At 36.7% G+C, this 18,865-nt stretch overlaps 1 protein-coding gene across 2 annotated transcripts in view; it reads left to right on the top strand.

Annotated features, from left to right (window-relative positions):
* The window catches only part of LOC132205038 (neurotrimin-like), a 145,941-nt gene that overhangs the window by 116,616 nt on the left and 10,460 nt on the right, over positions 1–18,865 (top strand). For both annotated transcript variants that reach the window (XM_059633862.1, XM_059633861.1), the window contains 2 exons: positions 369–546; positions 14,138–14,274. In XM_059633862.1, the coding sequence (XP_059489845.1) occupies positions 369–546; positions 14,138–14,274 (315 nt within the window). The remainder of the gene's footprint in view (positions 1–368; positions 547–14,137; positions 14,275–18,865) is intronic.

Genomic DNA, 18,865 nt, shown 5'->3' with positions numbered 1-18,865 from the left:
ATGAGCGAACTTTGCTTACAATTTTTTATTCTACGCTTAGCTAAAGCAGGATAATAAGTTTATCGTGCCCACTGCCCTGAGTGAAACTCAGACGCAAATTGCTCATTCCAGTGCACACGACCGTGCCAGTCCTCATAATATATAAACCCGCCGCTTTTGTGCTTTTGGGCGGCATATCAAAATGCAAAAATGACACGTCAGCTGCACAACACGGTGTCTCGGGCCTTTGCCGAAAGTGCGTGAGGCGAAATCCAAAACTGCCTATCCTTGTTTCTTTCTTTCCTTCTTTGGAGCGGCCCGGCCTTATTCGCGAGCAGCGCACCAGCCACTTTTATTGATCAGCCCGTGTTTCTCTCTCTGTGTTTCAGCTCCACGAGTGGAGATCGTAGATGAGCGCGGTGTACCAATTGTCGATAAATTCTACAAAACGGGCAGCACGATCGAGCTCAAGTGTGTTATCAGTCAAGTCCCGCATCCATCCACTTACGTCACTTGGAAGCACGGCCAGCGAATGCTCAATTACGACACCTCTCGAGGCGGAATAAGGTGAGTTCGACCCTTTCTCATTGTTTTGCGGTGGAATGAAATCAGGTCTCCGATAAAATTGGCCGTCATCGGGGGTTAAACTACCCGAGGGTTATATTTTCCTTTCAATTTATAACACGCCCTCTTGTTTTTCGCCGCCTTTCATAAATAATTCAAGCTCGGGCAAAAACACCGCAGGTACTCTCCAGTGGCAGGGGCCAGCTAATGCTCGGTAATCTCTCTCTCGCTCGCTATAGCCGGAGAGAGAAAAGAGAGAACCCTCTCCTCGCTTTATATAGAGAGAGAGCTAAATTTAAGCCACCTGTCAATACCTGCTTTTTCTCGGCGCGCGATTTGCCATTCCGCCCGGTGAAATATTCATGAATTCACTCGCTTCTCCCAGGTCGGTATTTTTTATTTTATTTTTTCGCTCACGGTATAACAAGGAGTGAGTCGGGTTTTAGCACATAATTTGCGGAAAGCGAGCGTCCTCTCCGCCTCCTAATAAGGTTGTTACTTATTTACATGCACGCGTGAGTGGCAAAAAAATCGAGTCGCAGCGACGTTTCGATTCAATTTGTCTCCGTCTCTCAGCACGCTTGTTTGCCCAAAGCGACTTTTATCGGTCCGTCTTTTGAGCCCGGCAGAAAATCTAATCACATTTTCTGCCTTGTGCACCAGAAAGTCGTGCTTTAATTAATTTTCATTTCATCTCTCGGCCTTCAAAGGTTTTGAGAATATTTGATTAGCTGTAAAAGTATATGAGGCTCTGAAAAGGAGGGAAGTTTGAGGAAAAATGGCATGATTAAGGATGTGAAACTTTTGTGGGCAAAATAGTTGACTAGTTTTAGACTCAATTTTTTTTTTATAAAATATTAATTTCACTTTTTCAATTCTTAACTTTTTGTGAAGAATTCCATTATTATTTCAAACAAAGAACGAACGTTTAATTATTTAACTTTAGAAAATAATGTAAATCTTGTTTTAACGGCTTTAAATGATTTAGGCTGTTTTTAACGGTTCATGCGATGAAAATTATACCTTTTTCGTATTAAAATTAAAAACAAGAAAATTATTAAAAATCGTTTTTTTTTATCAATATTTTTTTTTTTAAATATTCATTTGACTCGCATCTTCTCTGGCAGGGCCTCTCAAAAATTTATTTGGCAAATCTTTAATGCAACAAGCGGCAGCTCTCCATGTCCATCCCTAAAGCGGATTAGGCATTCAGTTTGAGTGGAGGGACCGATCAAGGGAGCGACAATTAAATGACAAATTCCGTCTTTGCTGCAAATTAACGACCCTTTCCCTCAAAGCGTGTTTTGCATTCACAGGGAAGGTCTGAAGTCCCTTCACAACTCGGACAGTAATAGATTTATCATACGTAATCTTGGACGTCGCCATAGCAAAATGTTTCCGCTTTTGCGCCTCCGAAAAGGCCTGATAGTTGATGGAATGTTGTCTCCAGACCGCAAAAGTTGTGCGGAAGGCCGGGTCAGATTTATTCAGATGCATCTCGCCCACGGGTTATCACGTTCTTAAAATCTAAACCCCGTTTTTCTCTCAGGGAGTGAAATGTTCCATTATTTTAGCTGCTGCCAAGTCTTAAATATTTCGATAGCAATCTGAGAGTGCGTAAGCCCGGCTTGCTTTTTTTTCTTTTTTCTAACCCTCAGTAAAAAGAAGAAAGTTTCATCGCATTGCACATATAATCCAGGAAATAATGAAAGGCCTCCTTGGGCCTCCTCTTTTAATTTTTTTACGCAGCTGCAAGTTTTAACCCAGGACGAAATTATTTGGATCAATAAAATTAGGAACCCTTTCTCTCCTCTGGTTCCTCAATGGCTGATGGAATTAAGTTGCATGTTGAAGAGGAGGTCTCAATTGAAATTTGTTCCGGCACCAGTCCTTTGAAAGCGCTTTTCGTTAAATGGAGGCCTGCTTTAAACACGAGACTTTCTTCTCTCGGTCCTCGTCGTCTACTCGCTAAGCCAAAGAGAAACGCCGATCGGCTTGCGCTATTATTTCACGCACGACTGCAGCCGAATTTCGGGCAAAAGGAGACGCAAAAGACACCAAGAGAGAGAGAGAGAAAGGACACAATAACGGGCTCACGAGAGAGCAGACTGAAGGGTGTGGGCCCAAATTTTACGTGTTTTGATTCTGGGTGGCCGATTAAAGAGAACGATCGCCTATTCAATACGTGCAGATGTGGTTTAATTGTTAATAAAATCACAAATTTTTAAAATTTTTAGTTAAAATATAAAATTTATTTACGTAACAAAAAAATTCACATTTGTTTAAAAAAGATTTTTTTTATTTTTTATTTAATTATTAATACAAAATAGGCTTATTTTCTGTTTTGTTTAACATTTTTTTAAATTACGTTTTAATTTTATTTTTAAATAATGCATATTTTTGCCATTTAAATAAAATATACTGTACAACATCTAGACTCAAGCTACACACATTGTAAAATCCAAATTCAAAATTCATTGCTTCTTTTTTTTTGATTGATTTGATTGTTTTGTTGCAGTTATTAAAATTTTCAACTATCACTACTGTTATTAGTCATGGCTCATGGCAAAATCTTTCCACCTCTTCTCTTTGCAGAGGAAATCAGTGCCTTCTTTTGTATAAAATTCGCACCTATCCCTTGTGCTGGCTGCTTTTGCAAAAGCCGTGCACGCGTTTATTTGGAGAGGTGAAACTTTTGGCTCCGCACTAACTCGAACGAGTATCTCCATTAAGGATAATATTCGCGTCTCTGTGTGAATGGGATGCTAAAAAGTGCCGGGAGCGAAAAATAACACAGGGCGCTCGCTTGTTGATGCTTTTTTATTTTGCCGCGGGCGTGCCGAAACTCTTGGCCTTTCTCGCGCTCGGTAGTTAGATAGCAGTGTTATGGCGAGGATAAATTGGATTAGACGCCGGGGCCGCACTCGCTAAGTGAGTACAGAAAGGAGAACAAAAATGGAAGAAGTCTGAAAGTGTAGCGCCGGCAATATCTCGGCCGACGTGACAAGCGCCGCGATGAGAGTTGACGCCGGCGAAATCTCCACTCGAGAAATCGCGCCACTCCTTTTGAATAGATGGATGGATGAGCCCCCGTATGTGCCTTTCTTCTTTTTTTTCTTTCTTTGACGAGCGCGATTCTTCATTCAAGCCTCGTCGTGTTCATTCTGGCCTTCTGGCCCTGCGTGCAAAATGAACTGCCCGTCCGACCGACACCGCCTGTCGGCTCACATACGTAATTGAAATCGATTCGCAGGTGCATCTTGAGGCAGGAAGAGGCTGCCGAGCCCATATTTGCATAAGTTCCTGTTTGCACGCGGATAGACGGCGGAATGTCAATATTTTCGCAAGGAAAAATCCTCCTATATAAGATTTTATTGCAAATACATTGGCAAACAAAGCAGTTTGCATTATTTATAAATTGTTGCATTAAAATGATTAACATTCATCAAAAATTTTCCGTCGTCAATATTCTTAAAATTAAACAAAACTGTTCATTGAACTTTATTATTTTGGGTAAAAGCTGCTTCCAGTAAATAAAATTATAGTTTAATTGGAACTAATAAAGGAAACTGCGAGCTGCGATTCCATAATATATAATTTTGTCTATAATAACCTATTGGAAACATTGTAATAAAAATTGATGAAATCGTGCCATACACATTAATGTATCTGTCTGAGTGATTAGGATTGAAGTATCGATAGTTTAAATTAAAACTTAAAATTATTTATTTTGAATAATTTAAAATTGTTTCAATAATTTAACTAAGAAAACAACTGTAATATATCATATTAAATAAAAACAAAAAATAAAAATAAAATTAAAAAATTATTAATAATTTGCATAAATATAATAAATTTTTAACAACTTTTGACGTGAAATAAATTTTTTAACATACAATTTACTGACAAACAAGTCCATTAATATTATTCTATTTTATAATAAAAGTTACCATTATCATTATTATTATTTCTACGATGCGTATCACATTTTTTGTGCTGCAGTCGTGAATTTAATTCAACATATTTGCCTAAATAGAAAAGCCAGACTGTTTGTTTGTTTGTATTTAGAGGCGTATCTGGTACAGCCCCAATAAAACACGGACCCAGCAATATTTTCTTTTTGCACTTCAAACGAGGCGGGAGCCATAAATCCTGGCGGCAAAATAATTTCGCACGGGGATCTGTTGTTGGCTCGGTCAGTATATTATCGATATATAGTATTGCCTGCACCTCCGGTACCTCCGCTAAAATAATACTCCCCCTTTGTTTGCAAGCGAGTTTATATTCGGCGTGTTATTTTCGCTGAAATTTATGGTTCGGGTGCAGCTCGATAATATTTCACTCCGTTCAGAGAGCTCAGCTTTAAAGTTTGATTAAAAGTGAAAGTGTAGAGCGCTCCGTAAAATGAAGACCTGGCAGCAATACGCTTCGATTTGTCTTGCAGGAGGAAACGCTGGCAAAGGGTGGCAAAACACGAGAGATTTATACCGGATTTGTTTGGCCAAGAAAAAAAAAGCAAATCGACAGGTCCGCTTTGCACAAGGAAAGTTTTCGGCGTTTTTCGCCACTCGTGACACACATTTATTCAAATCTAATACGTGTATGGAGAAATGGAGCCACTTAAGTGTAAAAGTTTCGCACCAAAGAAGAAAGAAAGAAAGAGCACGCGGGCAGCAACAGCCCCTTTACATCTGCTTCTTGGCGAGCTAGGAGAGAGAAAGAAAAGTTGAAAAAAAGGAAGAAAAGGAAATCCGGTGAACCAAAAGGAAAAGCTCCTCGTTTCATAAAATATTTTTCTGCTGCAATTGAGTCGTTTCTCCCTTTTTTTTATTTTATTAAACCCGCGCGCCTTTATATTGGAAAGTTGTTTTATTATATTTAAGTGCGGCCAGAAGGTCTTTTTTCCTTTTCGTTTCCTCTTCTCTTGACCTCTTCTCAGCTTCTGTGTTATTGCTCTCGCCGCAGACGAAAAAATTGTCCGCATGACATCAGATATGCTACGCTGGATAACAATATCTTATTATACTGCCACGGGCAATTTACTGCGAGTTTATTGCAGTTGGTCAGTGCTGACGGCAGTTGGATTTCATTCAGAACTTTATCGTCTTCCATACGTGCAATTTGGACGGGGTGAATTTATAGAGGTGATCAAATTGTTGCAATAAATATTATTACTTCATGGCCTTCATGTCACTTGGATTGTAAAATTAAAACAGCCAAACTTTCGATGGCACTGGATTATGCAAAATATTTTACGCAGACAGCAAACAAAAAATAGCGGGTTCATAAAATTTACAAAAAAATTTATATTTCATGTATGTGGCCTATTAAATATACAATTAAATTGATAAATAATATTAAAAAAATTAATTTAATTTAATTTTTTATATTATGTTATTGAAAGTATAATTAAAAAATTTAAAATAAAAGTAAATTGAAATTGCAATTTTTATTTTTTGTGTAGATTAAAACATTTTTTATATTTTGATTTCTTCTATTAATATGCAAAGAATTTAAATTACTTTCCATTTTCAATTGTCACAAATTTCTATTCTATAACAGCGAGTAGTAATTAATTTCATTTTTAATCGAATTACTTAAAAAAATGTGTAAATATAATTTTATGGCTTATAAATCAAATTTGAAGTTTCTAAAAGTTGAAAAAATGTGAAAATAATGTATAATAAAAAAATTAAATAATATTTGGGGCTGCGCTAATTTTGTTTGAATCTAACTTTTTTATTTTAAATTTATTTCCATACCTCATAATTTTAAAATTCTCTTGAATTCTCCTACATCTTGTTTGAATAAACCATGCATATATTTAGGACTAGCCGAAAAGATTTAGAAAGCCAAAAGCCAAAATTTGTACATAATAAAATTTTTTAAATTTTTGACAATTTTGCAGCCTTTACTCTTTTTAGTTACATCAGAATACTCAATTTTTACTCATTTTTATTTACTGAAGTCCCTTAAGTTTTACGACAAAGGTGTCATTTTGATGCTGATTGTGGCTTGTGTCATTACGCTGCTGCAATTTCTCGCCAAAGCTATTTGTTTGAATCAAACACAAAGGGCGATGATTCGTTGCGCGCCATTGGCTCCTCACAGCGACACACATATCCATTGAAACAGACAAGAGTGCATCCGTACATGCATGAATTCCGCCCAGTTTCTGTTTACATGACAAGTTCTCGCGCCTCGCCAATACACGTAATGCCAACGAAGTAGTGCATTTTTCATCTTTCTCTCTCTGCAACAAGCAATATTGCGATTGCATCTCTCTCTCGTGGCGGCGACAAAATAAATATAAAAAGACGGAAAGATATATTGCACGTCGCGTCTGAATGGAAAGCAGCAAAGGCAAAGCAGAGAGCGTCCTTGGGGGACTTGTCGTGCATGTGGCAAATCTCTCATTCAATTGCGGTTCTACATGGTGTAGTTCTGCAAGTGTCACGAGTAAAACGTCTTCTTTCATGCGACCCTCACACCTTTGAGCAGCGCTTTCCAGCCCATATAAAATATATTTACCTCGCTCTGCTCTTATTGTCAAGTCTCCGCAACTCCGACTTTTTCTTTTTCCATCTTCTTTGCACAAGTTTGATTACAACTTGTCAATGGCAGCATCTTCTATATTAAAAGCAGCAGTATTAAAGGGAGAAACTCATCGCGTGGAAAGGGAAAAGAAGTTGAAAATAGATATTAAAGCTGCCAATGTATTCTGAATAGTAACCTTTAAGAGAAATAAAAAAAAGGATTTACTTCCCAACTCATCTTTTTAGGCTCAATTTTTGTTGATAACGTACAAGGTACATATTAAGAAACAATTTTTTTCAAGTAATTTGTAATTTTTTTAAACTCTTTTAATAGAAAAAAAAATAGTAAACTAGAGTTCTAATCTAAAATTCATTAAAAATTAACCATCAGTAAGTAATTTCCTCTCATGTTGTGCGATATAATTTTCTGTTGCCGAAATTCCTCTCTTTCAACGAGCAGATTAGACCCTCGTTCCAGCGCATCTTTCTTTATCCGCAGAGGAATTATCGATTTATTGAGGAGGCCGCGAGAGAGAATCAAGTAAGACGAGAATTCGCACACGGCCGCTTTTAAGCCGAAGCACTCGAACGGAACTGCGGAAGTGTGCAAGTAATTAAGAACAATCTTGCCCGCTTTTAAGGGGCCATATATCAGCAATCCGCGACGTGAGAGAGAGAAAGAAAGGTTCCTTCTGTACCTTCAGTCCGCCCGGCCCGCCCCTTCATTGTGTGTCTTTGTTCTCCGTGCTCGTTCGTCTGTGTGCGTTCTAATTATAAATTTGTAATAAGCCTGCTGGCTCACTGCCTACCATGCGCGACTGTAAAACCAACGGTACATTCGTCATTATTGCTGCACATTGTTCTCCTCAAAGCCGGCGCTCTGTAAAAGCAGAATTTGTGAAATCATTGAAGATTTAAGTGATTCTTTAACTCTAATTTTATTTAACATGTACAATGAAATACTTACTCTGCAGTCACTCAGATCCATAAAAAATAAATCACATCAACCTTAATTAAAATTAAATTTTAATTCTAATTTTAAATACATAAATTTAAAACCATTAAAATAAATTTTAAAAAAAACTGCAAATTACAAATATTGGGGAGTAATTATGTCGTAATGAAATTATATATTTTTAATTGAAATTTAATGAGCTTGATTTATATCTTAATTCAATCCATATAACTCAATATAAGAAAAAATGTTTTATGCAACGCTGATTTTAAATTTATGTTACCTCAAATCTATAAAGTTAAAACTAAATTAAAATTAAAGCTCAGTATGACCTCAACGTTTCCAAAGTTTGTTCGGTTTCAGTGGCTTCAACAATCCAATTAAATTTCCCTTCCATTCCAATTTATTTTGCAAGGTTGCGAATTTTAAAACAGTTATCTCTCATTTAATTAACGGCGAGAACAATTACACTTTCCAACTTTAAGCCTCCCTGTCTCAACACATCATCAAACTTACTCCTTATAAGTTATAACTTGCACCTCCTCTCTTTGTTGAAGCGACAAACGTTTATAACTTTGAGATAAATTGCACTTCGTGTAAAGTGCACTCAGCGATCCTCTGATGGACTCTGAAGGCAAATTTCTGCTGAAGATGGGCAATTTCCAGATTGACTTGCACTTTAATTGCCTGCACCGTGATGACTGCATTGCCTGTGAAAGCCGCCACCAAGTAATTTATTTGCTGCTAAAGATGCTTCCGCAGGTGCGGTCGTTATTCTTCTCGGACAAAAAGACGCCGGGGCTCTAATTCAGTCGTAAACGGGCGCAGTATGTAATAATCAAGTGAGCGAGCTGAGAGTTATGTGCTTTGTTTTGCCAGCTCGAAATGGCTTGACTGGCTGAGGTGGCAGTAAAAACACATAAGGGCGTTATTAGCATCTTGTTCGCATTTCCGGCAGAGCTATACGGAAACCTGTTTGTGCAATTTTGGCACTGATCCTCCTTTTCTTATGTGCACATGAGGGAGGAATTGCCTAATGATACCCTCAAGAATTTGAAGCCGACCTGAAACAAAAACAGTTTCATTAATCAACTCAAAATCAGAATCGTGTAGTTGCAAATTCTCTTCACTCATTTTTACCATCCATATATTAGCCGTTTTCTTTTGATTGGGTACAAAAATTTCGGAAATCATAATTTAAAAACTGTCATTTTTAAAGATAAATAATAAAAATTTTACAAATTTGTAGAGCATTAGTATTATTAATTTTTTTATTCTTTATTAGAGGTCCTGGAAAGCAGAATTCATTTTGTACTTTCCTTTCTTTCACTTCAACTTTCCCATTCAGCGGAGAAAATTAATCATACTATAATTTTTAGTCTTGCAGAGTGTAGATCTTTATTTGACAAATACCAAACTTTTCATAATTTGGAAATAAATTGCGATCAACTTGTGACTAAATTACAGCTTTTGTTGCTTTCCGTTACTTTAAAACGGCCAAAATACTTTTATCTTTGTTATTAAAAACGCTACGACACCCGAGAAAATTAATCATATTGTGTTTTTTTTATAGTCCTGCAGACTTAAGATCTTATTGCACCAGAACCGATTTTAATCTCCTTCTAACTTTCTTTCTCCTCTCAAATTTAACGTTGCCGACAAGAACCCTCCGCTCTTATTATTGGGTAAAAATAAACTCCAGCTAATGAAATGATACGCTTATTTAGACTTCAGAGCGTATCGCCTTTCGTCCTTAAAATACATTGAATGTATCCAATTTCGCTGGCACCAGTGCAAATGCACTCGGTTTTTGATACCTCGAGGCGGGCAGACGCTATTAGCGCGGCAATTTGTATCGGCAGAGCGTCAAGCCATTTTTTTGCAATTTCCAATCTGCTCACAACACAAGCCAGCAAATCGATTTCCGTTCGTTGAACGGCCTGCTTGTTTCAAAGTGCTCTCATGCTTCTTGTTGAGATTAAATTTCGCATTAATATCAATCAAGTTCGCCTCGCACCACACGCACTCCAACCACGCCCCGAAAGTCAAACACCCACTCTGATATTCGCCCAACCCTTCGAATCGAGGGGATTCAAAAAATAAATAATTCAAATTGCCGTGATTGCGAAATTCCATTAGTCAGTTGTGCGTGCATTTGTATTATGCAAACAACAGAATTCGTGCTCAAAAATCACGGGCCCTGACACAGTTGTAAATTAAATTTGCATTTAAATGTGACGTCGGCGTCGACGCCAGGTGAATACGAATGAGCTCCGACGCTTTGTTTAGGCAAATGTTTGTTTGCTTGTCATCCCAGCAGGATCATTTCCGACGCTCAAGGAAGCTATACGCATGAATTTCAAAACATCCACGCACACCAGCACTCTGAATTAATGCAATTGAATTCGGTCCAAATCGTTTTTTTGCATTTTGTTTTGTCTTTCCCAGTCTCTTTGGATCGCTTCCAGCCAAATTGCGTTCCATTATCCAACTAATTGAGCCCTCGAGATAAATAAAGTGGATCTAATTATTCTAAAAGTATTGTCTTTTTTAAATTGAAAACTGAATAAATATTAAAATAAAAATATTAATTTATTTTTTTTTAATTTAATTTTGAAAAAAATTTCCAAGCAACAATCAATGCGTTCAAGAACATAAATTATGAATTTTTTTAAACTTTTGAATAACAAAATAATGAAAATGAATAATAAATTGGATCATTACTTAAATCTGTTTAAAAAAAGCCGAGCATTAACTTATTTGTTTTCATGAGCATTGCAGGCAATATTTTCAACGTTTGAAATTTCAGTTGTTAAAAACTTATCATAAATTCACTTGTGCAGAGTCTTCTATTGGCCAAATTGGTCTTAATCGTCAATATACAATTATATTTAGCCCTTCTAAATCATCACTTCTCCGTGAATGTTGATTCCGTAGGGTATTGTTTATTTAGCCCGTCGAGCAGGACCGATTCTCTCCTTCTGGCATGTGCACACTCTCATTATCCGGCTTGTTTGATTAGCACAATTTGCAGTGCCGCATGTGAGTGGGCGTGTGTCAGAGTTGCATTGCAGGCTGCTCTCCCAATTACGTCCGCAGCTTGTTTAATTCTGCTTTGCTACCTGAGGCTGTGTGCTGCTATTTGCCTGCTTTGAATAATACCAACGCACACGGCCCTTTGAACTGCTCTCGCTGGCAGAAAATGAGTTTCCGTCCATACAATAATCTGCTTTCGCTGCAGTTGAAAGGGATTTTTTAATTGTGCGCACATATAGTTGTTTGCTCAGGGTTAATTTTTCATGCGGTGCTCACAGGAAAGTTGGAAGGCTGCGCTTTTTAGTCGGAGCGGAATGACTAGAATTATGCAACTTATGCAAGTCGCTATTCTTTGTCAACTTGGTTCAGTCCGTTGATGGAGACAAAGAATAAAAAGTAGGCAACCATTGGTACACAGAAGGCGCAGCGGTTGCATAACTCCTAATTGTAACATCGCATAATGTAAAAAAAAGGAGTCAGCGGATGGGATCTATTCTTTCCTACACGAACCTAGACAGAATCTGAATAAATTATTCTCATAAAGGGAGGTTTTTTATAAATATGAGTTTTCACGTTGTTCGTACTCTTTGAAATGAAATAATGGCGCGATTAAATTCAAAAATGTCAATGAAAAATGTTTCACGAAATCCACAAATCAACTTTGAGTGTTACCATTCAATTTAAAAATGTTAATATTATACTTTTTTGTTATTTACTTGTATTTGCAGACTTATTTATGAATTAATTTAAAAAATTAGTAATCATTAACTCCGAAATGCGACTTTTCCCTCCCCTAATTGCCGCACTTGCCTGAAGCATGGTATTTAATTTCTTATTTGTTCTTCTAAACATAACAGCAGCCTCTTGAGATGGAGGAATGTTTATTCAACGTGACATTTTGCTCAAGTCCTATAATTCTTACCGCTCCGAGCGCTGGAAAAGCAGCTCATTTGGCAAAAGCACATCCAGCGGCACGTTTTGCACATTTGACTCTGTTTATTAACACAAAGAATGTTTGCTCAAGAAATGTTTATCAAAAGCAACGGAGGCTGTTTGAAAATTCGCCGAATCCCCAGAGGACTTTTCCAATACGCCGACCTTTTTCCTTCCCCAGAGTCAAATAAGCAAAAGTAGAAGAACAAGAAGTGTCTGCAGCATTTGAAAAAGTTGGCAGACGTCGCCGCCGAGCCGATATATTGGCTCTGCATGTTTTCGGCACTTGGCAATAATTAAAACGGGAGAGTCGATTCCGTGCTGAGCCTCTTCGGACGACGTTCATGCACCACCCGAGTAATGTAAATTTATTGACTTGTCCGTGCAAAGCACACACACGAGAGAGGGAGGGAGAGTGGTGGGCGGTTGTGTTCAAGGGCTTAATATTGTTTGGCTACATGAATAATAGCGCCACTCCAAGATAAGCCTGTTCCGATGAACAGGCCCGGCATTTATTTACAGTTTCTCGCTCGAGAGCTTAGTGACTTCTCTCGCTACTTCGCTGCCATTGACATTTCTGCGCTGCAACTCACCCCTTCCCCGCCCCCCTCCGTGCACTTAACCTGACGGAAAAACCACTGCCCGGCTCTCTTGAGAGGAGGAATGGCCAGTTGACAGGGCCTTTTAAGCTCTGAATTACTGCCGCCGCGAGCTTAGCAGTGTCGCCCGCTTGTCAAATAATCTCTTAGAAATGAGAATCGTCTCGTGTGTGTTCGGATCTTTGACGCAATTAATCTTCCACCGAGGTCATCCCAGTGACAGCCATTTTTACGGCTTTTCTACGTGCTTTGATTGTGCTGTTTGCTCAAGTGGTGATTTGGGAGATGAAGCGTCTCAACTCTTGGAACACGTCAACCTATAAAATGGCAATTTATTGTTAGTGAAATATCGTTCTGAGAAAGTTGCATGAAAATAATAATGTCATTATTTTTTATATAACATTTTATGTCATTCTATTTAATGCTGAATTATCTTTTTTTAATCAATTACTAATCAACTCAATAACTCTAGTCAAAAGTTTTAGGAGGAATGAAACGAAATCTATATTGAATCAAATAAATTGAATGTTTCCGATTTAAAGGAAATCAGTGACACCAGACTTCATAATTAAAAATAGGTAATTTTAGAGCATGTAATTAAATATAAATTTTAATTAATATCATTGATAATGTTTATAAAATTTCCAACTTAGGAAATTTATTTGCAACATGAATGAACTTCCAATTAAAATTAAACATTTTTCCCTTTGTTTTATAGAAAAATTTGCGTAAAACTTGGTGCAGGATTATTTTTAAGTGAGTTGGTAAGGAAGTCAGATTGATTTTCCTTACCAACAGTTCCATTTAAAAAACCAGCTTTTAACAAAATAAATTCAATAATGAAAATAAGACAAAATTTTACTGTCACATATTGAACTGCAAAATAATATGCAATTTTTCTTTAAACTATTGTTGGGTCTTTTGGCTTTTGGCGAAAAAAGTATTATGGCGTGAAAGCGTTGGTTTCAATTTTTAATGGAAATATTGGATTGTTGAAAAATATTCTCCTGAATCCAATTTTCATCAGTTTTTGCCTAAAAGCGAAATAGCATGACGTGTATTACACACAATTTGTGAGCTCATTTCAAATAAAGTACTAAATTTAGCACCTTGCATGTACGCTGTGTGCCACCGTCGTAAAAAGTTACGATTCATAAAATCTGCTCCATACACGAAGGCAGCAAAACGCCATTGTTGAGACTCGCACAATGGTGGTGCCAAGCATGCACCTCGACTACTCCTTTCCGGGGAGCAAAAAACAAAACACATTGCAATAATGCCCCATTCGTTTAAAAGGCCGGCAACATACAACTAGGACTGCAATCGCCGGCGAATCGATCATAAAAAGCTCGCTCAGATGCACATTCATTCACATGGCACAACAAAGCGCCGGCAGCGCTTATTGTTGTCTCACTCACGCGACCCTATAGACGTTGCAAATAGCGACATAAAACGGCGGGGCTGGCGAACGGGTTCCCTATATGCACTCTTTGCTATGGAAAAGAAGAGAGGATTGTCATAAATCTCTGTTTCAGCGTCAAGACGGACATTCTCAGCTCGGGAGCCACCAGTTTTTTGTACATCGCCAACGCCAACCAGCACGACTCTGGCAACTACACGTGTGCCCTCACCGACGTGGCAGAAGCAACGATTTCCGTTCATGTGCTCAATGGTGAGTCTCCATAATTTTTCCTTTTTACAATCTAAATTATTTTTATCAAATTATACTTATACTCTTCTTTAAAAAGAAATTGAGGGCCTCTACTTACGAAACAAAATTATTTTCTTCATTAATTTAAAATAAATGCCATTGACACGATTTAAAATATTATTTTGTCATTTCATAAGATTGCGTATTTTTTTTTTCATCATAATTCATTACTATAAGCTATAAGAGAAGAATACGTGATCTTAGAAATGTAGGTTACTAGTGAATGCCATTCAATTCAAGATATCAGAGGGATTTGTAAATTTATTTAAAATTTGCAAATAAATCAAAATAACCAAACCCTTTATGTAACATTTTAATTTTATTTTACATAAATATGTATAAAAAAACTACTTAAATAAAAAAAATATATATATATAAAAAAATTATATCAGTATAATTTTTTAATGTTTCTAATACATATGTCTGTTTATTTAAACTTTTTATTTTATTTTAAAATGAGCATTAGATGGGCAGATAACTATGATTTTGGATTACAGATTTTATATTTGCTAGCTTATAAATAAATTTTGAATTTAAAGTGTTTCAAATACTTTGAATCATTATTTTTTTCCACTTTCCGTCACTATTTTTCTGAAACTTGCTTGTAATATTTAACAATCTCATAAAAAACAAACCACCAAGAACGGAAAGAACATGTAGAAGATGTTTTGCAGTAGCAAATTCTTACTTTTAGAGAACAATTAGGACCCTGAAAGTTTTTTTTTCCGACAATGGATTAAAACCCATGACGACCCTCAAATTGTTCCCTCTATTTGTCCAGCCTTCCTTTTACAAATAACTTGAGCAAAAAGTCGCAGCTGTGCATTTTGGGAGGAAAAGTGGGGTAGCCAAGCGACATGCCTTTTTTTATTCCGAAAGTTGCCTCGGGTGAAAAAGGGCGCTTGACAAAAGATCCCAGGGAGGTGAAGTTTAATTTCCTAAATTTGTTTCGGGGAAAACTTTGAAAGAGAGAGATTGCTCCACACTTTTCTTTTTTTTTCTTTTGCCGCCTGAAGAGATTTTCTTCATTTTTCCCTTATAATTGCTAATCATGGGCTTATTTTCACTTCTAAAAATAAATTTCGTTTAATTTTGCGTTTCCACTTTCATTTTACTGCTAATCTCCCAGCAGATCTAATCCTGTCTCAAAGCCATTATCCGGTAGAGTTGATTGTCAGTCTGCAAACATTCCGTTCTATTTGCTGATCTTGATAGACTCGGTTTTTTTATCCGATTTACCTGTTTGACGCAACAGCAATCGATATTTTTCCAATTACCTGTCACCTTAAGTCAACAAGAAGGGTATAATGGCATTGGGAAGCTTTTTCGCCAGCGGAAAGGTCATGGTCGATTAGTGGCCGCGAGTGTGTGTCGGGCTAGAAATTTAACGTCGTCGGCGCCATTTGTGGCGAAAATCGGACGTGTCACCACCATTTGTTACGAGTAAGAGCGAAAGAAAGAAGGCGAGAACGAAAAAAGTAAATAGGCCTTTTGCTTTTTATTGCCACTACTTGCAGTCCGCGTGTAGTAAAAGCAGCACCTCTCGAAAGTGTTTTGGACCCACATGAATGTTGAAGGTGGCTATTATTATCAATGAAACGGCCTCTTTGCTATTTATCACCCAATGCATAGCCAAACTCTATTTCGTTCTCTTTTGTAAAAATCCTTATTATTTTTTTTTTTTAGATTCACAGATTTGCAAGTAGTGCAATAAATGGAAATGAACAGACCCTGAAAAGAAATGTCAGACAATTTAATTTAACAAATGCTCAGAAAAGGAAATAACTTGAGACCCCCTGGCGAAAAACTGAATATCTCCAAGTTATGTAATTAAATATTCGAAATGAAGAAGTCAGGCTTAAATATTGCTGCTTTTTTAAGAGTTAATAAAAATAAGCCATTGTGTCGAGATTATATTAAAATTTTAAAATTTCGGGCTGCAAATTTTTGATAGTAAATTTCTTTATATTTTCATTGGTCAAAAACATAAATTAATCATCAGATTTAAAGTTGATTAAGAAAAAAAACATCTAGCTAGAAAAAACCAAACCCCATGTATATTAAATATTTTTTTACCAAAATATTGCACTAAACTTAAAAGTCCAAACACAAATTTTTAATGAACAAATTCTGTGATTTTTTTAATCTATTTGCTTAAACAATAAATATAGGGTCTAAAAATAGTAAAAAGTAAAAATATCTATATATTTTATTTATTTATTTATTATTATTATTTTTTTTTTGCTTTTTTGAGAAAAAGTAAAAAGTACATATTTATCACTCTCACATTTTTCTCTTTCTAATTACTCTATATTTCAAAAATACATTTCCAGAATGAAGAATGCTGTGAACTAAAAGAAATCTTTTCACAAGTATTTTATGGAAATGGAAGGAAAATATAAAAGTATAAATTTCACATTTGCAAAAGAGCGTGCAAATTCTGCATTCAGCCACTCACATGGACATTTTCCTGCCGAGTGAACATGCGCTGCAATTGAATTAGCCTGAATCCCCAGCCAACGCACCCCGGATTAATCTCTCGCGTGCAGAAACTCGCTCCCCACAAACAAACAAACTTAAATCTTGCAAGAGTCGTTCGCCAGCGAAACGATTTACGCCTTTCTCTTGAGTAATTCACCATATTATGCAGTGTGCGCGAAACAACTGCAGTAAAAGCGAACGAGTTCTCTGCAAATGGGCGCACACGCTCTCCACTCGTCCGTTTTATTCGCTTTCGCCGACCGAGTATTGACTAACGCGATAATAACGCTCGACTAAGAATCCGCCCAGGGAAGCGTAGAACCAGCACTGTTTCCTTTGCAGGCACGTTCCGCTGCTGTCCGTGTGTGCACATCCGCTTTACACATGTATCGAACAGTGGTGCAAATAGAGGTGCATCGACTAAACCAGAATCGCGATTCAGTGCATGCATGCGTTTGTGCTGCATCTGTGTTGGTTGTTCAGCGGAACTGCATTATTTTGCTTTTCTAATCAACTGGAAAAATGCAGCTTGTTAAATTCTTAACTGCGTTGAGTCGTTTTCTATGCTCTGCAGAATGATTTGTTTGACAAATTGTAACGTAAGCAATTTTGTTCACCAAGCTATCCCCATATCGAGATAATCAAACATGGATTCAAAAGTAAATATTATTTAATTTTATCGAGATAAAAAAAATCTATAATAATTAAAACATTAATTATACAAATAAATGCAAAAAAAAAGTATTTTAAAACTAAAAAGAGTCCGAAATTGAATTTTTTTCACTTGTAGCACAAAGTTATCCCATATTTATAAATTTTTCTGAGCAAAACTTTCTATCTGATGACAAGCTTCATTGAATTTTCATAGCGATTTTCGTGTTGATGGTTGTTTTTCAAAATCCAAACTTTCCATAAACTGCAGGGGTTCATTTTTTTTAAATCAAATTATTTTTACTTTGACTAGAGCAATTTTAAATTACTACATCGCATGAAAGCTGATTAGCGGACTTTTTTGGCCAATTAAAAGATGGAAATATGAAGCTTAAAATTAATTTAATTCATTTTATTGTATTTTTTTTTTTCAAATTTTGTTGATTTTGGTCAGTTTTTAATATTATTTAAAAAAAAATCAACATTTATTCCTGCTTCAGTAAACTAATTTTGGCAATCAACACCCAATTTGATCTATTCCCCTCTGATATGCTTTTGACCACCAGAAACTTAAATGAAGTGGGTTTTGTATAAAATGATAATTATCTTTTATAAAAGTCACAGTTATTTTTAAGGTTGACATTTTGGATATTTTTCACGGAAATTTTCATCATATTACCGTGGGGACTAATCAGACTGAAATATTGGCCACTCATTTTACTATTGTAGACGAGGAAAAAGCTTGATTTTCCTTTTCGCGCTTTTTATTTTTTTTTCCTGATGAATTATTGGAATTTCATTAAATAAATTGTACTCTGCTATATTACTTTTAAAAATACAAGCGTAATTTCTAAATATTCTCTTTTCCGTCATCAAATCACAATAGAGATTTAAAATCTGTCTGTCCAGCAACAAACTCTCGATTTCACAAAGCAAAAGTCTCTCTCGATTGAAACTTGAAACGGCAAACAAGGTGTGTGTGGCGCAATATTTCCTCTTGACAAAGCTGCATGGAAAAAACGACAGCTTCTCTGATCTCTCTAAAGCAAAAAGCCGCTCTCTATTTTCGCATCAAAGGACTTTCCTGCCCACTCGCATTTTATACGTCCAGTGTGTGCAAATAATCCGCCGCCATGTTGGCCGCGTTATTACCCCGTAATGCATAAAATAACACATGCAGCTCGACGATTGTGTTATATGCACGTGAAAAAGCTCATCTCCAGCCAGCGCTTAAATTTTATCACCCTGCCCGCTACGGCTGATAATTTTTGCGTGCGGCCAAATCCGGTAATCAGCCGGCGAGCGTGTTATTCGCAATAATGGCCGTCGGCGGCAGCCTTTGGGGAGTTATTTTAATTAAAACTTTATGTGCATTGATGTGCCTGAATAGATAACCACGGCCGCTGCACACAAACCCGGT

The sequence above is a fragment of the Neocloeon triangulifer genome, unplaced genomic scaffold (genome assembly GCF_031216515.1).
Source record: "Neocloeon triangulifer isolate White Clay Creek 2 clone unplaced genomic scaffold, ASM3121651v1 ptg000002l, whole genome shotgun sequence".
In the NCBI taxonomy this organism is placed as follows: Eukaryota; Metazoa; Arthropoda; class Insecta; order Ephemeroptera; family Baetidae; genus Neocloeon; species Neocloeon triangulifer.
Note: the sequence above shows the minus strand (reverse complement) of the source record. Positions and strands in the feature narration are given on the sequence as shown.